The 25,992-nt window shown below is 44.2% G+C and overlaps 1 protein-coding gene across 1 annotated transcript in view; it reads right to left on the bottom strand.

The window, feature by feature from the left end:
* Positions 1 to 25,992, bottom strand: part of znf236 (zinc finger protein 236) — a 97,652-nt gene that overhangs the window by 22,461 nt on the left and 49,199 nt on the right. Inside the window, exons 17-29 of the mRNA XM_011473312.3 lie at positions 24,884 to 24,984; positions 22,826 to 22,977; positions 22,249 to 22,425; positions 20,670 to 20,964; positions 18,563 to 18,666; positions 17,888 to 18,331; positions 16,514 to 16,659; positions 14,713 to 14,944; positions 14,425 to 14,619; positions 12,226 to 12,384; positions 9,415 to 9,572; positions 9,200 to 9,328; positions 8,884 to 9,078 (exon numbers count right to left, since the gene is read on the bottom strand). Of these exons, the coding sequence (XP_011471614.1) occupies positions 8,884 to 9,078; positions 9,200 to 9,328; positions 9,415 to 9,572; positions 12,226 to 12,384; positions 14,425 to 14,619; positions 14,713 to 14,944; positions 16,514 to 16,659; positions 17,888 to 18,331; positions 18,563 to 18,666; positions 20,670 to 20,964; positions 22,249 to 22,425; positions 22,826 to 22,977; positions 24,884 to 24,984 (2,487 nt within the window). The remainder of the gene's footprint in view (positions 1 to 8,883; positions 9,079 to 9,199; positions 9,329 to 9,414; positions 9,573 to 12,225; positions 12,385 to 14,424; positions 14,620 to 14,712; positions 14,945 to 16,513; positions 16,660 to 17,887; positions 18,332 to 18,562; positions 18,667 to 20,669; positions 20,965 to 22,248; positions 22,426 to 22,825; positions 22,978 to 24,883; positions 24,985 to 25,992) is intronic.

The following is a 25,992-nucleotide window of genomic DNA, read 5'->3' as shown; positions in this document are numbered from 1 at the left end:
TTTTGGACTGAACAAAGATTTTTAGCATAAATTCTGTTTAGGTTATCAGCACCAGGAATTCAACTTTCATAGGCATTTATGTGCTACTGCTTCCTAAAAAAATTCAGAATTATTGAAGTTACGGTGAACTTTTATTCAACATTTCATCCAAAAAGGTCCGAAAACGTCTTTTTAGGCAAAACTGCAAACACCTATTTTTTTGCATAACTTATCTTTCAAATATCAGCACAAAAAAATTAAAAACGGTAGGGATCTGTGTTTGCTGCCTTCCATATTTTTTTCAGACTTAAAAGTGTAACAGATGATTTATAAAAAATCCTTTTTCATCCAAAAACCTGTGTTAAATCTGTCTAGACTCCAAACAAACATTTTTTTATGGTAACTTATGTTTCAACAATCGACACCAATTTTCACAGACCTATAGCTAAACATGTCCCATAGCTACCTGAATATTTTCATAGATATAAAATGAACTGGTCATTCTAACATCTGGCATTCTAACATCTAACATCTTACATGTCAAAGCCTCTCTCAGCCTGGCTCTGCTGAAGGAGTCGTGTTACAACCCCGCCCCCTCCTGCTGGGACCCCTGCTATGTAAATTAGCAAGCAGTGAACAGAGAGATGAGAAGTAAGAATGGCCATTACTCAGGCATGCATAATCCAAAGACAGCCAGTTAAACACTGAAAGACATATTTTTTCGGTATGTCTTTCATACATCTTTAGTATTAAAAACTCTCCAAGATGAATGTGCCTGACTCCACCTGCAGGTGGATCACAGACTTCCTGACGGACAGACAGCAGTATGTGAGGCTGGGGAAGCTCGTCTCAGATACTCGGACCACAAGCACCGGATCCCCCCAGGGCTGTGTCCTTTCACCCCTGTTACTCTCCCTGTACACAAACAGCTGCACAGCTGGTCACCTGTCTGTCAAACTCCTGAAGTTTGCTGACGACACCACACTCATCGGCCTCATCTCTGACGGAGATGAGTCGGCCTACAGGAGTTAAATAGCCAGGCTGGTGTCATAGTGCAGCGCTAACAACCTGGAGCTTAATGCTCTGAAGACAGTGGAGATGACAGTGGACTTCAGGAAGGCCCCAGCCCCCCTCCCCCCTGTCATCCTCTGTGACTCCCCGGTGACCTCTGTGGAGTCCTTCTGCTTCCTGGGAACCATCATCAGCCAAGACCTCAAGTGGGAGCAGAACATCAGCTCCATCACTAAGAAGGTCCAGCAGAGGATGTACTTCCTGAGGCAGCTGAAGAAGTTTCACCTCCCTGAAAAGATGCTGGTAGACTTTTACACCGCCATCATCGAATCCACCCTCACGTCCTCCATCACAGTCTGGTTCGCTGCGGCCACGGCCAGAGACAAGGCCAAGCTGCAACGCGTCATCCACTCAGCAGAGAAGGTGATCGGCTGCCACCTCCCGTCTCTCCAGGAGCTGCACATCTCCAGGACCTGGAGGCGGGCAGCCAGGATTGTAGCCAACCCCTCTCATCCAGGACATAATCTCTTTCGGCCCCTCCCTTCTGGCAAGAGGCTCCGGTCCATCAGGACCAGGACCTCGCGCCACAAGAACAGCTTCTTCCCCACTGCAGCCAGCCTGCTGAACAGAACCCCAACTCCCCCAGGTGACCCCCCCTCCACCCCCCGCCCACCAAAGGACTGTCGGTGCCACTTACAGGCCCCACCATCCCAGCCCATCTGTGCTCCCACTTTAATTCACCTTACTCTACTGTATATAGTGTGTTGTTGTTGTTAACTTAATTTTTAACTTATTCTTAATTGCACTATACACCAAGTCAAATTCCTCGTTTTGTAAAGTGCGCTCTACTGAACCTGGCAATAAAACTTTTTCTGATTCCTGATTCTGATTCTATTAATCATTGTTTTTTATTCATTCAAAATGCAATTAAATCAATATTTTATCTTTTTTCTTTTCCTTTTTCTTTTTTTTTTATCTCTTATATCCTTTTTTATAATCAATGTTTGAACTTCTTTTCCTTTCTATTGTCATGGTTTCAGTTTGTTGTCTTTTTTTTCGCTTTAGTTCTTGTTCTGTCTTGTTTGGTTCTGTTTCCTGTTTTATTTTGAAAGGTTTCCTGTCTTGTCATGTTTCTTGAGTTTTACTTCCTTTGGTCCCCATCTGCCCTAATCGTGTTCACCTGTGTCTTGTCTGCCCTGTCTGTATATAAGTCTTGTCTCTGCCTTCCTCCTGTGCTGGTCCATTAACTTCTGCTCATGTTGATCACGTCTTCTTGTCTGGCATCCATGTCCCTTGCCATGCCACAGTAAGTTTTTGTTTTTAGTTTTGTCATCCTGCTCTGCAGCGCTTTTTGTTAGTTAAATAAACCCACTTGCCCTGAACCCGTTTGCCTCCCGTCTCTGCGCCTGGGTCCTACCTGCTCTCGAGCCTCCCCCCCACACGACATCTATACATCCAATGAAATTAAACTACAAATCAACAAACACAACTGATAACAAATGTCTCTAAAAAATGATGTGTATATTTGCAGAACCTTAAAAACACCAAACAAATAACAAATGCTTCCCAATTAAAGCACAAAAAATGGAACACAAAATGTAAAACCCAAGTTAGAAATTGCAATTTGAAAAAGATACTTTTTTCAGCAGCTTTTCAAAATCAATCACCAATTCTACACTTCTGTGGATGAAACAAAGAACTCCAGAACAATGAAGCCATTTCTCTAAGTCTCTCTCACCTTCAGTTTTAAACAAGGTCTGTGAAAATCCACCATACATTGGTCACATGAACTCAGAGACCTGCTAAAAGTGCACAATTGTAAAAGCTCTTTTATATAGACAACTGTTTGTTTGCTTAGAGCTCTAAATATAAAAAAAAATGCTTTTCTATCACCTAGACACAGATGGAGAACCATATCAACTGGATTAATAACAGGGTGGCATGTTTAGACAACATGAAGCTGTCCATCACATTTTTGACCTAAACATGTAAACACATCCTTGGCTCTGCGGTTAGGAAATGGTATTTGGGAATCTCTTTATACCAGGAGCCAGCCTGGCCATTGGAACATCGCCACAGTGCCCATCCAGACTGGGACAGCAACGGGGTCCACTTCAGAGCCGTGAGCTGCTGTGTTTAACTCCAGCTGTCCCAGTAAGGTAGACAACTGCAGCAACATCCACTGACCAAGCTGACAAGCCCTGGCAGAAAAGATCCCCACAAGAAAAACACTGGCTCAGGCAGGCTGGTCAAAAAAAAATAGTTTTGCCATTGTCTTGCAGCTCGCAGATCAAGTGGTTTAGTTTTCCAGTAATGTCAGTCAAGAATGCAAGTTCAGATTCACAATGTTCATATTCACCATATTCAACAGACATCTCCTCCAATAGCACCTTAAAAATCCTGTGCTGTTTTGCTTTGCAGCTGAGGTTGTTTACGATTTTCAGAATAAGAGTCATTATATGTCCAGAGCCAATCACTTCTGCACATAAGGCCTGCTGGTGAATGACGCAGCAGTAATGCAGACATTTTGGAAAGTCTGGGTCAGCTTTACAGTGAGTGATGAAACCTGTTTGTCTATTGGTCATAGCAGGAGTCCCATCTGCAGTCACTGCTACCAGCTTTTCTAATTGTACCTTTTTCTGCACAAAAACTCCTTCACCGTGTTATACATTTCAACTCCTCTTGTAGTTGTCTGTTAGGGCAGATGTGTCAGGAGTTCTTCTCTTGTGGAAACCAAAAGCTATGCTGTACTGTTGCCGTCCACAGACTCATCACACTGGACGTTAACCACCTGCACTTTGCAAGATCCCGGTCCAGCTAATTGGCCAAGTTATCAGACATAGCTGACACTCATCTAGACATTGTAGTGGAAATTGAATGAGTTCTATTGTTCTCATCCTTAGGGACAGTGATAGCAATTATCATCATTGCTTGAATTTTTTTCATGCTATATGCAAAAGTCTTTGTCCCTTAAGGCAACAGATTACAGCCCCCCCCCCCCCCCCCCCCAGGCTGCTGTCGTATTAACAATAGCTTGGAGCTCCAGAATGGACAAGAAAAAACGACGAGAATGGCTCGAGCAGGGCGTTGCTCACGGGGCGGTCGCTCGTGCCAGGCGGTCGCACGTGCTCGGGCCCGCTAAATGCTACTTGTAGCTTTAATTATTATTATTATTATTATTCTACCGGAAGAGTCGCCTTTTTGAGGCCTTTAACATACCCCAAAACTCACCAAATTTGGCACACACATCAGGAGTCGCGAAAAATTTCGTATTTTATAGGAGATTGGCATGGGCGCACAAAAACGGCTCGATAGCGCCACCTACAGTGACTTTTGTCCCGACGCCCCGCATACGCTTTAACGTACAAGCTTGATTTTTACAGGGCATGTTCTTCAGATGGAGACTTACAAAAAAGTCTGAAAGGACCCACCTGTCACTCGCACAGGAAGTTTGATATATTGAGGTCAATATGTCATTTTTGCTCTATTTTGGACATTTGCAGGCCTCGCTCTAGAACGAACTCCTCCTAGAGATTTTGGAGTAATGACTTCAAACTTTGGTTGTGTAAACTAGACACATGTCCGATGTTAAATTGCGAAGCTTTTAAGTTTTTATGGATGTTTGTGACCATGGCGGCGCGTCAAAATTGGAGGTCGTTTCGAAAACACGCCATGAAAAGAAAAATGGCCATTACTCAGCCATGCAAAATCCAATCTGATCCAAAATTGATATGCATGATTGTAGTCTGACTCTGAACACATCTGCAGTGAAAGAATCTGGAAAAAGTGTAGCGCCACCTGCTGGCAAGAGGAAATGACATGTTTTACTTGGAGCATCACTACTCCGAGTAGGATGAGCCGACACACCTGAAAATGACGTCCACCTGTTGAAAAGCCATTGAAGTTTACTCTGACAAAAAACCATAACTTTCAATGCGGGGGTGTGGTCGTGACAGAGCGGCAAAGTTGGGCATCTCGCTATGCACACAAAAGTTGCTCTCACGTGCACATTCCTTGTCCAATCTCACTGAAATTCAATGGATATGATGAAGCTTCTATTCTGAACCCATGGATATGACAATCTTGGACGAGCTCTATAGCGCCACCTAGTTATTGCATGGGGCACATTCTGCCCTGTATTTTCTCTTTGCTTTGTCCGATGTGCATGAAATTAAAACTGGAGATACTCAGAAGGGTCTTCTCTCATCATGTAAAGTTTCATGGGTGTACACCTGACGGTGCCTGCGTAACAGGAAGTGGTCGATTATGTGCACCCAAATAATAGAAATTTATTATAAATCAGCCGTTTGTCTCAGGAAGCTGAGATTTCAGAATTAGATGCCTTTAATAACCTCCAGCTTTGATATGTAACACTATAGGGTCTACGAGAAACTTCATCACTTGATTTTTTTAATGAAATTTTGGACTGAACAAAGATTTTTAGCATAAATTCTGTTTAGGTTATCAGCACCAGGAATTCAACTTTCATAGGCATTTATGTGCTACTGCTTCCTAAAAAAATTCAGAATTATTGAAGTTACCGGTGAACTTTTATTCAACATTTCATCCAAAAAGGTCCGAAAACGTCTTTTTAGGCAAAACTGCAAACACCTATTTTTTTGCATAACTTATCTTTCAAATATCAGCACAAAAAAATTAAAAACGGTAGGGATCTGTGTTTGCTGCCTTCCATATTTTTTTCAGACTTAAAAGTGTAACAGATGATTTATAAAAAATCCTTTTTCATCCAAAAACCTGTGTTAAATCTGTCTAGACTCCAAACAAACATTTTTTTATGGTAACTTATGTTTCAACAATCGACACCAATTTTCACAGACCTATAGCTAAACATGTCCCATAGCTACCTGAATATTTTCATAGATATAAAATGAACTGGTCATTCTAACATCTGGCATTCTAACATCTAACATCTTACATGTCAAAGCCTCTCTCAGCCTGGCTCTGCTGAAGGAGTCGTGTTACAACCCCGCCCCCTCCTGCTGGGACCCCTGCTATGTAAATTAGCAAGCAGTGAACAGAGAGATGAGAAGTAAGAATGGCCATTACTCAGGCATGCATAATCCAAAGACAGCCAGTTAAACACTGAAAGACATATTTTTTCGGTATGTCTTTCATACATCTTTAGTATTAAAAACTCTCCAAGATGAATGTGCCTGACTCCACCTGCAGGTGGATCACAGACTTCCTGACGGACAGACAGCAGTATGTGAGGCTGGGGAAGCTCGTCTCAGATACTCGGACCACAAGCACCGGATCCCCCCAGGGCTGTGTCCTTTCACCCCTGTTACTCTCCCTGTACACAAACAGCTGCACAGCTGGTCACCTGTCTGTCAAACTCCTGAAGTTTGCTGACGACACCACACTCATCGGCCTCATCTCTGACGGAGATGAGTCGGCCTACAGGAGTTAAATAGCCAGGCTGGTGTCATAGTGCAGCGCTAACAACCTGGAGCTTAATGCTCTGAAGACAGTGGAGATGACAGTGGACTTCAGGAAGGCCCCAGCCCCCCTCCCCCCTGTCATCCTCTGTGACTCCCCGGTGACCTCTGTGGAGTCCTTCTGCTTCCTGGGAACCATCATCAGCCAAGACCTCAAGTGGGAGCAGAACATCAGCTCCATCACTAAGAAGGTCCAGCAGAGGATGTACTTCCTGAGGCAGCTGAAGAAGTTTCACCTCCCTGAAAAGATGCTGGTAGACTTTTACACCGCCATCATCGAATCCACCCTCACGTCCTCCATCACAGTCTGGTTCGCTGCGGCCACGGCCAGAGACAAGGCCAAGCTGCAACGCGTCATCCACTCAGCAGAGAAGGTGATCGGCTGCCACCTCCCGTCTCTCCAGGAGCTGCACATCTCCAGGACCTGGAGGCGGGCAGCCAGGATTGTAGCCAACCCCTCTCATCCAGGACATAATCTCTTTCGGCCCCTCCCTTCTGGCAAGAGGCTCCGGTCCATCAGGACCAGGACCTCGCGCCACAAGAACAGCTTCTTCCCCACTGCAGCCAGCCTGCTGAACAGAACCCCAACTCCCCCAGGTGACCCCCCCTCCACCCCCCGCCCACCAAAGGACTGTCGGTGCCACTTACAGGCCCCACCATCCCAGCCCATCTGTGCTCCCACTTTAATTCACCTTACTCTACTGTATATAGTGTGTTGTTGTTGTTAACTTAATTTTTAACTTATTCTTAATTGCACTATACACCAAGTCAAATTCCTCGTTTTGTAAAGTGCGCTCTACTGAACCTGGCAATAAAACTTTTTCTGATTCCTGATTCTGATTCTATTAATCATTGTTTTTTATTCATTCAAAATGCAATTAAATCAATATTTTATCTTTTTTCTTTTCCTTTTTCTTTTTTTTTATCTCTTATATCCTTTTTTATAATCAATGTTTGAACTTCTTTTCCTTTCTATTGTCATGGTTTCAGTTTGTTGTCTTTTTTTTCGCTTTAGTTCTTGTTCTGTCTTGTTTGGTTCTGTTTCCTGTTTTATTTTGAAAGGTTTCCTGTCTTGTCATGTTTCTTGAGTTTTACTTCCTTTGGTCCCCATCTGCCCTAATCGTGTTCACCTGTGTCTTGTCTGCCCTGTCTGTATATAAGTCTTGTCTCTGCCTTCCTCCTGTGCTGGTCCATTAACTTCTGCTCATGTTGATCACGTCTTCTTGTCTGGCATCCATGTCCCTTGCCATGCCACAGTAAGTTTTTGTTTTTAGTTTTGTCATCCTGCTCTGCAGCGCTTTTTGTTAGTTAAATAAACCCACTTGCCCTGAACCCGTTTGCCTCCCGTCTCTGCGCCTGGGTCCTACCTGCTCTCGAGCCTCCCCCCCACACGACATCTATACATCCAATGAAATTAAACTACAAATCAACAAACACAACTGATAACAAATGTCTCTAAAAAATGATGTGTATATTTGCAGAACCTTAAAAACACCAAACAAATAACAAATGCTTCCCAATTAAAGCACAAAAAATGGAACACAAAATGTAAAACCCAAGTTAGAAATTGCAATTTGAAAAAGATACTTTTTTCAGCAGCTTTTCAAAATCAATCACCAATTCTACACTTCTGTGGATGAAACAAAGAACTCCAGAACAATGAAGCCATTTCTCTAAGTCTCTCTCACCTTCAGTTTTAAACAAGGTCTGTGAAAATCCACCATACATTGGTCACATGAACTCAGAGACCTGCTAAAAGTGCACAATTGTAAAAGCTCTTTTATATAGACAACTGTTTGTTTGCTTAGAGCTCTAAATATAAAAAAAAAATGCTTTTCTATCACCTAGACACAGATGGAGAACCATATCAACTGGATTAATAACAGGGTGGCATGTTTAGACAACATGAAGCTGTCCATCACATTTTTGACCTAAACATGTAAACACATCCTTGGCTCTGCGGTTAGGAAATGGTATTTGGGAATCTCTTTATACCAGGAGCCAGCCTGGCCATTGGAACATCGCCACAGTGCCCATCCAGACTGGGACAGCAACGGGGTCCACTTCAGAGCCGTGAGCTGCTGTGTTTAACTCCAGCTGTCCCAGTAAGGTAGACAACTGCAGCAACATCCACTGACCAAGCTGACAAGCCCTGGAAGAAAAGATCCCCACAAGAAAAACACTGGCTCAGGCAGTCACGTGCTCGGGCCCGCTAAATGCTACTTGTAGCTTTAATTATCCGTTGTTATGTTTATTCTGGTCTCTTGTTCAAGATAAAGGTATGAACCATGGTGTTTAAATGCATATTTTGATTTGCATACATCCAGTAATAAGACACACAGCCTAAGTAAAGGTTCCCAGCTGTATGTCTGAAAGCTTTCAGAAAACTTCAATAAACTCAACAGTGACATAAAGGTTTGGTGTGAGTTTGAACCTTGAGGTGTGTCGCTCGCTTGAAAGCCTTTCTACAGACGCTGCAGACATGACAGCGGTCCTTCCCGTGGGCTTGTCTGCAGTGGCGTCGCAGTGCATTGGCGTTCTGGAACATCTGGTCGCAGTAGTAGCACTGGTTCCGGTTATCAGTGTTCATCTGAGGGTCTTTCCCACATTTAAGTGCGTGACCTGAGGTCTGGATTGCAGAGGAGAACATGTAGGGTTGGTGCAGATCTTATGAGAATGGTCTAAAGACTCGATAGCGGCCGTTTCGTCTTTGCTTTGAGGGACGCTTGGGAATCTGTCGAAGCACTTACACTGTATACGTTTCCAGAAGCTCCACTTGCAGACTGGGAATGCTGACTGACCAGTATGACCTGCTGACCCGGGGCGACTGGCTGCCCTGACATTCCAGATTCATTCAGCACTGCAGGAAACGTCTGACTCTGAAAACATGACACCAGTTTAGAGTACTCCAGGTGTTGATTACAGAACTACACAGCAGTGAAGGTGCTCAGGTGTGTTGTGGTACCTGAGTGTTGAGGTTCAAGGTGACGCCATCCAGCATCCCTTGAGCATCTGCAAGGGTCAGAGTGACGCTGCCATCGCCCGCCATGCCGCCCGAGGACATCACCAGGCTCTGGGACACGGCGGAATGGGACGGAGTGGTGGAGGAGGGCAAACTGTGGACTGAATGTTACAGGGAAGTTGAAGTTGTCCACAGAAGCAGTTTGTACCAAATCTGCATGCTTTATGTCTCTATCTTGTATGTATTTTCCTGCAACCTTAACACACTTTGTATTTTTTATATAACTTGTGTAGAATAACTTATGCCGGAGCTGAAAAAAGTGTGGTTTAACAGAGCCTCTCTTCCAAACTGGTGGTTGAGTCAAATTTGCATACAAAGTGACTGGAAAGCTTCAGACTAATCAACAAACGGAAAAAAAGAAGCTCTCCGTGTCTCCGAGAGAAGCACTGGGAATATTTTCCACTTGAGCTGAGAGGAAAGCAATTGAGAGACAGTGACATGAGAACAGAAATTTGATTATGCTTTGGGGTGACCAGCCAATCAGTCAACAGAAATATCAGTGGACCATCACACACAATGCAAATCACATTGCTCACATCAAAGAAAAATCCCCAACAACAGGGCTCTTACTTACAGCAATCTACAAGGATCTCTGGAGAAACATACTTCCCAGGCAACACAATTGGCTGTTTTCAGTCATACAAAAGCAACATCACAGTTTGAGAGCAGCCTACAGGGGAACCGAGGACTGAGGTCACAGCAACAATCTATGAAACTTTACTTTACTGAAACTCACAACTTTTGGACGCAAACTGGTGAAGTAAAACAGAGGAGCAGATGGGGGATTCCATTTTGAGTTTGAAACACCTGCATGCAACTATTGCCAACTCCTAATGAGTTGCACCTAAAACAAGAGTGAAGGCCCGTACACACCGAGACGAATTTCGCCGGCGATTTTCGCCGACGTTTAACGCCTCGTGACTAAACAAAGGGCACCAATGAGAGTGTGCACACCGACTCGAAAAAACGCCACGCGTCAAAGCGTCAAAAAAAAAACCGCCTCGGGTTCGTTTTTTTTTTGACGCGTCACATTGAAATCTATTTGACCAATGAGAACGGCGCTTTTGCAAGCGCGTAAATACTTGCTCTCTTCTTCTGAGTGAAAAGCGACTTTAAGAAGTGTAAAGTTGCGCAGCGCCACCTTGTGTACAGGAGTATTTCTGTTTTACATTAAGCGCCATCTAATGTCAGGGAATGAAATTGCATGTTCAATCGGCTCATCGTCAGCAAAAATCGCCTGGGTGTGAACACAAAAAACGCGGCGAAAAACTCTGGCGAATAACGCCTGGCGAATATTCGTCCCGGTGTGTACGGGCCTTAACACGCAAGGACAGGTGTGGGGGACGTTGCACAGATTTTTCATTTTTTCAACCACCCCAACCCCGCAGGCTGTGCAAGGGGCTCATGTGTGATGTTCAGGTGAGGAAGTCAAAGGCACGCTGCATTCACAACGGCTGCGATCCGCGCATCAAATCCGTGCCTGCCGCCTCTCTTTTGAGGAAATCTACAGCTCGATGGCTTGACGTGCGGCCGCAGTGCGACCGCCAATGTTTTCCTGGACTTCATTCTTTGCCACATCATGGAAAACATTGATGATGTTGAGCAAGTAGCTTGGGTTTATGACTTGGGGAGCTCTACAGCCGTGTCGGCAGGCACGCCGCCTGCAGATCCTTCAGAGTCTCTAGGTGCACTTCCCTCCATCAGTGGGAGCTGCGCCTGGGTTATGGCCGTTTTCAACGTCACTTCCGTCAGTCTGTGGCTAAAACTTAAACAACACTACAGCTGACCTCTGGCTATACTTAGAAATGTTGATCATTAAAGTCTTACTGAAAAGCGTGGCGTCCGTGGCTTTCCGTAAATAATCTTTTGAGTTTGAAGAGGAAAAATCTTTCATTGAAACTGTACGTTTCCTGGTGCATTTAAACTGTTCCAGAAAACTGTAAACAATTTGACAAAAAGTACATTTGTGATCCATCAGTGCTTTGTGATTAGTTTTTTCTGTTAAATCAAATTTTGCAAATATTATTATATCAGCTGCTTTTCAGATCCAACAAGCTTGAACAACAGAGAAACGCCTTAAGCTGCGTTCACACCAAACGTGATTGGCGTGTCGGGGCGACCAGTTTCAATGATCAGCCTGTGGTACAGTAAAAGGTCCTAGGGCGCGATTTGACTGAACGCTGTGGTGCAGTGGTCTGGCAGCAGTGCGATTTGAGTGGCAGCACAGCCAGAGTTCAGAAATCTTAACTTTGTCGAGATTGCAGCGTCGCATCAGGAAGTCAGCTTTGGGAATGTGACGTTTTCAGTGACTCGAGTGCGTAGATTACACTCCCAATGTGGTGAATCCATCGGATAGTTCTCGCCCTGAACATCCATCCGTCCATTTTTTTTCACCCGCCAGTTCCCTTTCGGGGCAATGGTCCTGCGGGGGCCGTCCTGGCTACTGTTGGGTGAAGGCGGGGTACAGTCTGTTGCAGTCCCATTGGGCTGGAGCGATCTACGCCGGCCCCGGGAGGCGAGCTAGCGGTCTAACAGAGTCTTTGCGGTATGATGAGGCAGCCTGCTAGAGTCTCCTGAACTTATCTTTCTTGTTTTCATGGAGGCAATTATAAAATAGGTCCACTTATTTTATTCTTGGTTTTATTTTTCCCCAGAGAGACAGAAACACAGCAGAAAAACTTTCAAACCGCTCCAAGAACTGTAGGAAAACCCGACAAACATCCAACATCTTACTTCCCACCTATTTCCCCTCACCTGCTATTCCAGCACTAGATGGGCTTTGGGGCAGGAGGTGGTCGTTTGTGATGGTCAGGGTGGCGTTTGAGGGCTGGCTGGTCAGCGGTGATGTCAGCCTCATGCTGCCGTTCATCTCTGTGCCGCTGGGATTATTATGCTGCGGGATCAGGTCCTGACCTGCATGAAATCACAGAAACATTTGCTTCAGAGCATTTCCCAAACTCAAACTGGGATTATTTGAAGTCAAGAAAGAGGGAAGCTTTAGTCTCATGGACCCATCATCTGAGGTTGTTGAGGTCTAAAGCCATCGTTTGTGTGAAAGGCCTTTCAAAGGTTGAACACCCGTGCCACCAGGCTGACGCTCTGTTGACCTTTGACCTTGCCAAGGGGCCGCCATGTTGGATTTAAAAACCGATTCATCTTTAGTACCAGCCAATTCAATTCAATTCAATTCAATTTTAATTGTATAGCCCAAAATCACAACAACAGTCGTCTCGATGGGCTTCGAAGTAAAACATGAAATCAAAAGGATCACGAATACAAAGAGTTCAATAGAAAAATACTAAAATGAACTAACAAACTGACTAAGCTATACTGGCATCCCTGCCCCTAGACCCCCCTTCGCGGTAAGGAAAAACTCCCAAAAAAACCGGATTCCGGAAAAAACGAAGAAAACTCAGGGGTGCCCACATGAAGGAGGGATCCTTCCCCAGGACGGACAGGCGATTTACCAGAAATCTTAGAGAAGAATTAACTTATCTAAATCTACAACTACATATTTAAAGTCCAGCAGACGAGCTTCATCCAGCCGTGGTTGTGGGGACAGTCAAAGGCGCGAGTCGAGCCGGAGACAGGAACCACAGCCAGGTGTAGGAGCAGGAGCAGAGGCGAGGTACTCGGTCAGGTACAGAGCAGAGACGAGCCAGAGATGAGCCAGAGGCAGGATCCACAGCCAGGTGTAGGAGCAGGAGCAAAGGCGAGGTAAACGGTCAGGAACTGGAGCACGGAGCCTCAAATTTAAACTTCTCCTAGGGACTTCAAGTAATCACCTCCTAACTCATTATGCATCATTGGGAATATACTTGGGGAAAAATGTTGGAATTAAAATGTACAGATTTGTAATGGCGCCAACGTGGCGAGCTCGCAAAAGTGGGGTTCCCTGTTTATTTAACACATGACTCGTCGGCTCAAGGTCAACGAAAGGAACATGATATATGAACATGTCAGGAAATGTGGGCGTGGTTTAGGAAAAACCCTCAGCTGCCAAGGAAATCCAAACATGTCCTTTTGCCAATCCTTTTAAAAATGACAGACCTCCTTCAGCCCCAGGTGACTGAAACAAAAAAATGGTTACTATGGAGATAAGACCAACAGAAAAGTATATTTTTCCCCATCAATTTGTGACAAGCGTCTCTGACTGGGGTGGCAGAGGGAAAAACTACGGCGCGTGGAGCAGCTGCTCAGAGGGCGGGTCAAAGGGGGCGGCGAGGCCGGGTGGTGCCTGCGGGCCGTACAAAGACACCATCGGCTTTAATTTCAGTTGAACTGTTTGAAAGACAGCCACAGGTAGACTAAACACTGGCATTTGCAAAGGGGCTCATGCTAATTCAGACTAACAAGCTGCCCAGGTCCTGGTTCAAGGAAAAGGCAAATCATTAAAACAAGACAAAATAGGAGAAAGATGTTTTTCCACCTTGAAATCAGGACACTAGCTAGAGCCTGGGGAGTCTGAGAAAAACAACATGACACGTAAATGTAAGGGAGCAGGTCTGCCATTGTGTTGATCTCACTTTTTGTGTGTTCAGAGGTAGCTGGTTGTCTTCTCCCATGTTTAATACCAAGTAAAAATTAGATGCTTTTTAATATTATTATGGCGCTGAAAGATAATGTCCCGTATGAGAATGACTGCAACTCAAAATCTATAGAATGTTTCTGCTTTGTCATCAATTTAGAGCTGTAGGGTCACAGGCCGAATAAGTTTACATCATATTTTTATTTTCATGCTTTAAAAAAAGCTCAAACTGGAAAAAAAAGGTTAATAAAATGTGATTTTATCAGCGCTGCAGAGTGAAGGATAAGAATCTGAATGAAAGGCTCTGTGTGCAGTAGAATGATAATGAATGCAGCAGTGAGTTTATCTCTGTTGTTTGTTTGAGTTATGGCTGTCGTTCTGCGGTCCTCGTGCATGAATAAAGGCTTGGCGGGCCTGCATCCTACCTGATATGGTGAGGGTTATCTCCTGAGGATTTCCTGCAGCGCTGCTGGAGCCGGCAGCTGAAGCCTGGGCCTGGACCTGGGCGAGAGCCTGAGTCAGGCTGGAATTGTTGATGGTCAGAGTAATCTCCTGACCGCTGCTCCCGCCTCCTGCCACCAACCCAGAGCTGCTCATGACATGGCTTAAGTCCTGAGAGCCTGCACAACCCACAGACAAGCAGACATATGAATAAAAAACAGATTGCATCCAACCATTTAGGATTTTTAGGTCCCCTCTAAGCTGTCGCATACTTGCAGAGTCCTGTTCTGACAGGCCGGCCATTGAGACCTGTGCAGGTGTGATGGAGGACGGCTGCAGCGCCAGGCTGGTCAGGGGGTGGATGACAACGTTGGCGGGCACAGAGGGATCGGTTGTGGACATGAGCTGGCTGCCAGAGTGGGAAACCAGGCTGGTGTCGACGCTCAGAGGCTGAGAGAGGAGGCCACCCTGCTGTAAGGTCTGCTGGAAGAGGGCGTGGTCGATCTGAAGAATGAAAGGACACCTCAGGTGAAAAACGCAGAGAACAGGAACGCATGAGTCTAGAGGATTGCTTTTTCTATCAGATAAATGCTTGACAATATTTTTGGCAGATTGTGAAACTAATCTATTGCAGGTCTGTGAGAGAAAAAGTCCAAATCGGCAGTGATGCCTTCTTCAGGCAGTGTTGATCAGGAATAAAAACATTGCCAAATATTGCCAGAACAAACCGCTTTTGGAATTGAAATTACACCTGCAGGGTTCTGCAGACATGCAGACTCATACATTTTTCCTTGTTATTGTTTCAGACGTCACGCGGTTTGTGAGCTGTGATCTTAACCAGGAGTGTTTTTCTGCTGATACTTTTTATGCTTCCACAGGTTTTAGCTTATGATGGCATCAACTTGTTCCAGATAAGTCTTACTTTGCCTGCATTTATAAGGGAAAACATTGCTCAAGCATTTCTGTACCACTCTAAACTAAAGCAAGCTTTGGAAGGACTGACGGAAATTGAAGAGTTCACTCAATAGTTCCTCAAGATCTCTTTATATCCATGCTCTGATGCTTTTCACCTAACCGAATTCTATCAATCTTCCAACCTTCCAAAGTAAAAGTCTGTCCAAATTCCATTTCAACAAACATGAGGGTGTAGTCTTTACTTTTTTTTTTTATAAGTAGCCACTATATTTTCATCTTATGAAGTAATCCCAAAATATGGTAAACTAAAAAAACACAGAATACTGAAAAATGACATCATTAGAGAAACTGCCTTTCCCTGAGGCCTTAATCACAAGTGTCCTTACGAGTGGACCTGTAGGGGACACGCAGGCGGTCACTCTGCGCAGGCGGTCACTCTGCGCAGGCGGTCACTCTGCGCAGGCGGTCACTCTGCGCAGGTGGTCACTCTGCGCAGCCAACCCGTAGAGTGAAAATGTGAAATGAAACCTGCACATTGCACTAAGGACCTGCTGGTGCTGTTGAAGACGCAGAGTGTTGTTTGTGTCGGGATTCTACAGGCGTCCTATGGGAACTTGCACCTGTGGTCGGTAAGGAGCCAGTACGTGTGCTGTGCCAACGACTGCAGAGCTGCAAAAGGGCGCCATGAGACAGCAGCACCCGTGTGGCATACGTATGTGCAACTTACATTATCCTTACAAAGACCTCACAATACACGTACCACATGCACAACACTGGTACTTCCATTTTCATGAGATCCCTTGAGGGGTCTGCACCTCTCTACGACCCTCCATGAACACAAACAACCCAAAAAGCCAGCTCAACCCCCCGTGAGGGTACATGTGACTGAGGCGTCATCTTAGGAGAGCAACCTCTAGCAAGAATTTGAAGGAGCACATCTCAAAAACATAGTAATAAGACAAAAAAGGTCTACATTCACTGTGCTCTTGATGTACTTTATGCAGCAGAACTGCAGGATCCTCTGAGGAGAGCTATGTTTGAGGTTCCTGTTAATCATGCAGCAAACCCTTCCACTGCTCCTGGAGTGCAAACACCCCAGAGTTTCACTCATCTAAGGCCAGTTTGATCCAATCCGGACAGCTCCGTGATGGGTTTCACCTGTAGTGTGATATTGTTGATGTTGGTGGGATCGATGCCAGAGATCTGGACGCCGGGACACACCAGGTTGGCCGGTGTCAGCTGCAGCTGGATGCCATCCAGTGTTGTGAGTCCGTCTGGGAGAGACACGGTCAGATCTCCTGCAGCTGTGCCACACGCAAACACAGAGATCTCTGTCAGCCACTTGGAGCAGAAGCTGTCCAGCACCAGCAATACAGAAAAAAACCCATTCTTTCTTGAAGTGAACTAGACTGGGCTTGAAATTCTATTAAAATGTGATCAAATCAGAACCTAGAATTGCTTTGGACAGATTAGAAAGCCTCATCTGTATTATAATCTCAGACAGTCATGCAGGTCCTTTCTGTCACTTTCCATTACAAGGTGTCCGACATGTCCATATCAATAAAACGACCTTGCATGTCGCCGCTTTAAAATGACGGTTTTAGATTTTCCATGTAAAAAACAAAGCTGATTCTGAGCCCAACATTCCCCCAGGAGAGGACGGCTGGCATTTCCTGATGTCCCACAGCAGCCCTGGACTGTTTGGGAATTCTGCTCTTCTTTGCACCATTGAGCAAAAATGTCCGCCCTCCCAGGTGGCATCAGCCACTTTTGAAATCCAAAAGTTTACTTTTGTTAATTCTTCTAAAAACGACAAAATGATTGGTATGGAGATGAAACCACAAGAAGTCAGCATTTTGGAAAAGTGTTTTGTCCCGCGCAGCTCTGCAGAGGGGGCAGAGGCAGAAGGACAGAGTGGGTCAAAAGTGGCCACTCTCTCACCGCTTTCATTTATTTGCATTTGCCTCAAAAAAATGAGTTCAGTATCGAAGGCTAAATTCTCAAACATTCTTTTTCTAAAATTTCACTTAAATTGGGTTTTTGTCCTCTTCGCTGATAAAAAGCCTGGAAAAACCTGAACAGCTGTGAGTCCCACATCCCCATAAAAATAAATCCAGATCCAGACATCATAAGGAATGTTTGGAGTCACTTTCATTTCTTTTAAAATACACCAAAAAAGCAGCTTTCTTCAGAAAAAGATCAAAACAGGAGCCATGATTGGAGGAAGTGATGCACAGAGGAGGTGGCTCGTGAAGACAAGGCTCTTTAATCTTCCTGGCGTTGGCCTTATCACACTCTCACATGAATCATGTCGCTCTGAGCAACAGTGCCGATGCTGCACTGTAAGCCTTCACGCAAAAACCTAAATGCATTGAATGCTTGCCGACAGAACGACAGGAGAGCTACTTAGGTGCACAATAGCCTTTCTAAATATTTTCTTCCTTTCAAAATGCTTGTAAATAATACATTTTAAAAATGTGCCTCTGCCTTTTCCTTTTAGCACAAATGTTCTGAATTCAGGAGAAAACGCACCTGACATGGAAGCAGGCAGGATGGCCTGACCTACAAGGCCTTGCTGCAGTAGGTTCTGGTCGTACTGCCCCGCCAGGACCTGGTTGGCTGGGAGGTAAATGTTGGGGTCAGCGTTGGGATTTTGCAGCAGACCCACAGGTGGAAGAGCCTCTGAGACCGCTGGCTGCTGGTCATGGCTGGAGGCCACAGCGGGGCCGGCGCATTGGTCTTGGTTCTGCCTGGCCTGACCGGCGGACGAGGCAGAGCGTTTGGACTTGCGGCTGTCGATACTCGGACGGAAGTGACACTGGATGTGGGTTTTACGGTGGCCTGAAGTCCTGAAACGGAGTTCACAGAAGGGGCATTTGAAAGGCTTGGAGCCAGTGTGGAGGCGCATGTGCACCTTCAGGCTGCCCTTTGTGGAGAAGGAGGTGTTGCACATGTGGCAGCTGAACAACTTCTGTCCTGCAGAGATAAGGAGCGCGTTGAACCACAAGTCAGAAAAAGTCAAGACTCATGTTCAAATTTCCCAGATCCTGTTTCTCAGTAGAATAGAAATGTGCTGAAAGCAGTGGTGTAGTTTTTTAAAAGTATGGAGTTTTCTGCTTCAGTCACACACAGGAAAGATCTCACAACAATCTGCTGCAGGGAAATGTCGGTGCAGCAGCTTCATCAACAACCAGAACAGACACCAACCTGTGTGCGTTTTGACATGACAGTCCAGGGTGGATTTCACTGTAAAGGTTTTCCCACATTCATCGCACTTGTAAGGCCGTTCCCCCGTGTGGATTCGGACGTGCCTATGGTGAAAGACAATGTTAAGACTTGGAAAAACAGTCTAAATGACCCCCCCCCCCCCATGAGAAAAAGAAAAGGGGCTGACCCAAAACTGCTATTCCAGCCGTTTTGCTAACAAGCATCTCTGACCCAGAAAATTAAATCTGCTGTCTGATCCTAAACTGAAGCTAGAAACGAAATGTTTGGGACGTCTTGTATAAATATCAAACAAATCCTGACAGAACTTGCAAGACAAATATTCTTCCCACAAACATGATCTCAAAATATTTTCACACACTCTTGCAACCCTTACAGAAGGAGAGGCGCCGTGGAGACGAGACCCTGTGCTACCAATCATTTCTGAAGTGAGTGTAATTAGCGAGCCTCGCTGCTTTTCACAGCTTCTGCGAATTGCGTAAAGTAATTTACTGACATAGAGTACCTTTGATCTGCACGGATTCGCTTTTTAGAAGCTTATTTAGTTTTGCAAAATACTTCAAGAAACACTTGTTCAAAACACTGGGAATAATGACTTGAGCTGCAGCTTCTCTTGGGAAAATTACAGCTGAAGTTCAACGTCTCACTTGAGCTAGACACTGTTTTCAGTATAGGATGAAATGACGACTGTAGTCACCGCCACTGCGTCTGCATATGACGTCACTCCATATCCTGTTTCCAAAAACATGTCGGAGAGATCAGATGGAGAGCAGCTCAAACTAAAAGTCCCGCTTTAATCATCTTTTATAAACCGTTCTCAGTCCCAGATCTCTAATTATGCCGTTTTATCAAAAGGCCTGTGTCGGGTGTGTTGGTGGGACCGTTGGTGCAGAGCAACCCCGCCCCCATTCCCCTCCCCACTCCTGAGAGTTCTCTGTTTAGACGCTCTCCCACCAGCTTACAGCCCCTCACACCCCCAACCTGACATTACAGGTGCAACAACAATGGTGAGCAATGTTGGAGCTACAGCTCAGACCAGGAAAACAAAGACGATCACGGATCTATTGGTCTGACAGTGGATGATCAGAATCATAGACTGTACATAGGAACTGGACAGACTGATCCCTCCTCCCTCTCCTTCCAAAACAGGAAGTGTCCGCTGGCTCCAAAATGTCAGTCTACCATAGAGAAATAAACAGCTGTCACTCATCCATTTTTCAGAATAACAATTCTTGCTCTGATAACTTTTCCCAAACATCTCCTTAATTATCCTGATTATTTCTTTCATGAGATTTTTTTCTCTATCACAAGTTATTCAAGTTATAAACTGACCAATCAGATGCCTCAGTAAAAGCATGTGTTGCCCTCTGGCCCCACCTCAAACTTTTGATTGTCAGATTCTCCTGAGCCACTTTAATGGAAGGGGTGTGGACTTCCAACAAGCTCACTCCTGATTGGCGACAGTAGTTGCCCTAGTAATGTTGTCTCAGACCGACTCGGACAAATAACAGTTGACCGGCTCCAAATGGCGGCACAAGTATCGTGGCGAAATGGCTTAATTCCCTACGATCCAACCAGATCTGTTTGAAGCAAGATGTTTATTGGATCGACTTATACAATTCTAAAATCGTTTCAAAAATAGATAAATATCGACATTGGAAAATTCAATTCAATTCATTTTTATTTATATAGCCCAATATTACAACCATAGTGGTCTCAATGGGCTTCATACCGGTAATTGTATAGTAATAAAGGAAATCAGTGCTGCACGGTGAGGCAGAAAATGATATAAAATGGTAAACTTGCTGAAGTCATTGTGACTTGAATTTGTTCCTTTAATTTACCCGATAATCCTGTCAGAAAATCCAGGATAAACACAGAATTTAACAAGTAAGAATGACTTTCCGCCGGACTTCCTGTGACTGAGGTCAGGTGTGTTCGAGTCGTTCTCTGTGATTCATTTCTGACTATAACAAGTTCCACTAACACATCCGTGGCATCCATCTGTCAGCAGGACAAAGGTCAACCGCCAACAACCCACTGCAGAAATGGCCCCAGAGCTTCATGGGTAGACGGAGGTCACCTTTACCTCACCAGGTCACTGGGCTTCTTGAAGCTCTTGGGGCAGTAATTGCAGCAGTTGGCGAACTTGGGCTCAGTTTCCAGCTCCACGGCTTTGTCTTTGATTTCGCTGATCCGGTCCCTTTCCGCGGCCGACTGGGCGAGGATTCGCTCCGACACAGAGGCCTCTTCGCCGGGATCTTTGGCCAACTCTGCCGTCTGCTCCTCAGTGAACGTGATGATTTCCAAGCCCCGCCTCTTTGATGCTTTCAGCTCACCGTCCTCATCATCGTCCTCTTCCTCCCCGTCCTGAGTGTCTAGACCTGTAAATGTGACACGCAGGCTCTGTTACCATGTTTATAAAAACACACAAATCTGCACACAGTCCTGTCATCTTGGCCTGCACAGTTGTTACAGTGCAGAACAACACAAATGTACTATTTTCCATCCATGACACTTAAAGTCCCACTCCAACCATATTTTATTCTTTTGTAAAATAGTTTCCAGTAGTCTTTTAATTATGATTGTGCGTTTTTTTAGCAAAAACTAAAAAAATAGATTCGTTCTTTAAGACATATTTTAATCCCAGTGGCAGTAGCTCATTAGAAATAAATTCTGGTTTGTGGGCGGGACTGTTGGCTCCCCATCGCTCTCTTTGAGCTAATAGCTCCAGGCTAGCACTAGCGAGGCAAAAATAATGGCGAGCAATATTGGATCAATCCAGCCGTACAGTTTTGAGCCAGAGGCCAGCTCAGAGCTAAGCGTGAGCGATCCAGCAAGGGGGCGGAGCAGCGGAGTGGAGGCAGGCCCACTTCAGTAGTTGCATAGTTAGCCCCAACTTTTTCCAGCATCCAGTTTTCTGTCATTTGAATCAATAAATGCTCAATACACACATTCTTTAATAAAGGTCCTCAATTGGGGAGAAAAATTCTACCAGAACATGTTAAAAACACAGAAAAGACGATTTTCATTGAAGTGGGTCTTTAGATAGTACTCAGTGTTTTTACAAAGCCCATACCATGAAACTACCTTGTGGCCCTGCTTCTTTTGGGCTAATCTTTTAACATATAAACCAATTTAGGAGGAAAAACTTTTAGCAATGAACCCTTTTACACCCACCTACCCTAACGACCCTAACTCTGTAAGTGTTTATGCAATTTACATAAGTCCTGTGAATCCTGAAGCACAGAACAGCAGCGTTGCACTGATATGCAACACTTTACAGTAGTGAAATGTGTCAATTATTTGAAAACCGGTTTTGCTCCATTATGCAACATTTTACGTAAGTTACTTTATGCTATCTGCAAAGCAGCCTTTAGAATTAGCTTTAGAATGAGCCAATTCATGTTGATGACATAAACAGTCGAAGGTTTACGGTGCATTCTTTAGTGGGCCATTTAGATGTTGCCAGTAAAATGTCCGGAGTTTAAAGGTTTGATTTTGAACCCACAGGGTAACAAATAATACAAACTATGGAAAAAATCAGGAGTATGCAGCCAAAACATGAAATCATTTGGCAAAAATGAAAAACTGTCTTTTAAATTGAAACTGGTTGGACTGACTGTGGTGGTAGAAAGGTTGAAAAGCCTCGTTCTCAGCATCCTTACTTTGCTCTTCGACTCCATGCTCCTTCTTCATGTGTCTTTTGCACAGCATGCTGGTCCTGAAGGTGTCGTCGCACATGGAGCATTTGAAAGACTTCATGTGGATAATCATATGACGGCTCAGGCTCCCGTTGGTCGTGAACGAGGCATCGCAAACATCACAGCGAAAAGGCTTCACTCCTGGCAGATTTCACAGCAACAGTTTGACATGAGGTTCATTCAGGAAATGAATATTTCTGCGTTAATACCAGTTTGCTTGCAAATGCACAAAAGGCATCTGTGTTCATCCCTCCACCATGGTTAAAGTCAGGGGTGGAGAGTGGAATAGTGCGTTTCAAGCTTCATTCAAAACAGATTGGTCTGCGATTGAGTTGGAAATGAAAAGAAAGTCAAACATTGGTGGATAGTATCATCAAAACTGCATTGAAGCAAAAAAAAATTAAAGAGATTGTTAAACATGTAACATATAAAATATAAAGGATTATAGTTTCACTGCTATTGATTGACAAAACAGTTTCTAATAAAGTTCAACTAAAAATGTTGTGGAGGGGTTTCCCCTGCAGACGTAAAGCACGCTCACCCGTGTGAGTGTTTAGATGGGACTTGAGCACTCCGGCCGACACGAAGGCTCTTCCACACAAAGGACACCTGAATGGTTTCTCCCCAGTGTGAGACCGGATGTGCTGCTTCAGGTGACTCGACTTCTTGAAACCTTTATTGCACCAGCTGCACCTGAAACGACAAAAAAGAGAAGACGAGGAGTGAGATGGATCTCCAAAGCAAAGGCAGCATGTGGCCTCTCTGCCAATCATTCAAACCAGCAGCTCCGCTTTGGCTGTGAAAGAGAGGGAAGTCCACGGAGTGAGGAGCATCAGATGGTGAAGGGTTCAAGAGAAGAGGGTCTTAAGAACCGCTCGGCAGGAAACTGGAGTTAGGCAGCAACCGGCTACTTATTAACTACTTATTACTTGAAAAGATTTAAAACCTAAGTTCAATAAATGTTGACAAGTTAGAGTGGCGTTGATTTTCATTATTTTGGAAACAAAAATTTAAATTTATGTTTTAAGACAAGTAAAGACAAGACAAGTGCTAGTTTACTGTACTGAGAGCATATCCTTATTTTCATCCCATTTTGTTCTAAAGTAAGTTATTGAGACTTTTTACACTACTTTTTGTCACTGTAACCCAAATGAACTACTATTAGGTACATAAAAACTCAAAAAATACTAACCATTTGCTTAGAACGAGCTAAAAAATACTGTATTTCCCTCACTATACAGGAATTATAAGGCGCACCATCAATGAATGGTTTCTTTTTGAATTGATGTCATATAACATATAACAAACTATAAGGTACACTCAAGTCAGACAAAGGGGTCAGAGATAGGTCAGTCAGACTTTAACTGTGCTCACAGTAACTCTAAAACGTCTATGCAACACGCTACATGTTAGCGTGTTACAATGGCGTGCGTCATGGCTTCCAACGTTAGCCACGTTAAAAGCTTTAGCCAGGTTAGCATATTCACAGTGTCTGTAACTCCCACTTTTGTTTTCAACGTGTCAAAAAGTAGACTGACGCCACTAAAACAAACGGAGGGACACCCCAACCCAGTTAGTTTAACACGTAAAAATAAAAAACCCAGTCTAACACGGCTACACGTTAACTACACACAGCGTCTTTACAATAACACTCAACCAGTGGACCACTTTAAATGACTTTAACTATGAACACCAGCAGATGTATCATCCATATATAAGGTGCTCTGGATTATAAGGTCCTCTGTTGCTTTGTGAAATTAAACGGTATTATTGGGCTGAATAAGATTCAGTTTTAAGAATTTCTATCTGGAAATGCTTTTTTGGCCTATCTTTCCCCTTTTGAATGCTTTGGTGAACCCCTGTTTCTAGATTTAATATGTTACTAAAAGATTTCTGGCTGAGTAAAACTGCCTTGCTGCACAGACATCTGACTTTACTACATTCTAGTCATTTTCTCCTTAAGATTAGCTATTTTCCTATTGTTGGGTACCTTTTTTTGTACTGTTTGTGTCTTTTTTTAAATTGGACAAAAACCTTTTTTCAATGTCTTTCTAGAAGGATTTGGACACATAAAAATGAAACGCGTCTAAATGTTGGAGGGCAGCTTTGGTACTATTTTAAATCAGGATCCTTTTGGATTTCTGTCACTTCCCTGCAAAACTGAATGTTCATCGTAAAGCCTGCTTGACAAAAAAGACTGACATTACCAATGATAGCTCTTGTTCTGTTGCTCTACCTGACCTTATAATGCTTTCCAGGAGCTAAATGTAGAATCTCTGGCTCAGAAAGCCAAACGTCAAACTCTTCTGTCTGCAGGTCAAACTAATCCAACGTAAACCCGCTTTTTTCCTGAGATGGATTCAGATAAACTCTTGCAGACTGAATCTGACTGGAGCAAAACCTGAAATGATGAGCAGACAACAAAAGGCTAAGGCGCCGCAGTGAAAGTCAGGTGTGTCGAGTGAATAAAGGCAGACGTTGAGCTGGGAGAAGTCGCTGAATACCAATTGGTGCTTTTTATACAGCTTGTAATTCAAGACACGGTGTGAAGAAGCGAGAATTTTCTGCTTTAACAGAAACCTGCAGAAGAGGTGCAGACCTGTAGGCTCTCTTGCTGTTTTCTTCACTGTCTTCCTGGAAGTCTGGAGTTTCTGTCAGCTGAAGCTCATTCTGACTGTTTGGCTGCAGAAGTCCATTTGTCTGGAATGATAAAGACAAACACAAATCAAGACAATATTACTGTGTTGAGACGTGACCAGTGTCTCTGCAGTCCTCCCACATGGTCTGAAGTCGACCCCCTCTTTGCATCTGGCCCTGCAGGGGGGGGGTTCTCTGATGTGACTCTTCCAGGTCATTGGATGACCTGAAACCAGAAGCCACCTTTTGACCAACACCATTGATCCCAAGGTTCCCCTCCCCCACTCCCGTCTCTGCATTCTTCAGGACTTGAACAATAAAGTTTTTAGTAAACCACCAAAAAAAAAAACACCAAACACACCTTTAAGACAGGAATATATAAAAACTAATGGAAAAGAAAGTGATTAAAGGGCAATTAGACAATGAGAGGAAATTAGTATGAACTGTTTTAAATGATGTTAAAATATATAAAAGGATTCAATTAAAAGATTAAATAAATAATTGAATTGCTATGGATGAGGCAGACAGAAAGAACAAATAAAAGACATCCTTCTCTTCATTCCTAAAGTAACAGACAATCCCAAAAGCAGGAGGAGGTAGAATGAAGCCTCTCCCATGTCTAGTGATCAGATGACGGCTCTTTCTGATGTTTCATTCACACATGGAACAGCTGATCACAGGAAGACAACCAACTACTCCAAAGATCTGCTAGAGTACATGAATCCAGCTTATCGTTTTAAAGGGCCAAATTTGTCTGCTTTTAAGTGTTTCATCATGTTAATTAAATGGACCGTTCACCCGTTTCTGAGTATTCCTCTAAAAGCCTGCGCTCTGAGCACCACCCCACCCCATCCCATGAGTGTGAGCGGGTTCTCACATGGTTACTGGATGTTGTTTTTCGTGGGCGAAACGCAGACACGCTGCTGACGCCACGAAGTGAGAGCCAAAGGCGGAGCCTCAGAGATCCAGTCACCTTACTTAGTTGGAGAATGAAATGGCGAAAATAACTAATATTTCATTTAAAATGTTCTTTAGTGTGGCTACGGTAATATGATATGATATGTATTGCCA

Source organism: Oryzias latipes, chromosome 16 (assembly GCF_002234675.1).
Source record: "Oryzias latipes chromosome 16, ASM223467v1".
NCBI lineage: Eukaryota > Metazoa > Chordata > Actinopteri > Beloniformes > Adrianichthyidae > Oryzias > Oryzias latipes.
Note: the sequence above shows the minus strand (reverse complement) of the source record. Positions and strands in the feature narration are given on the sequence as shown.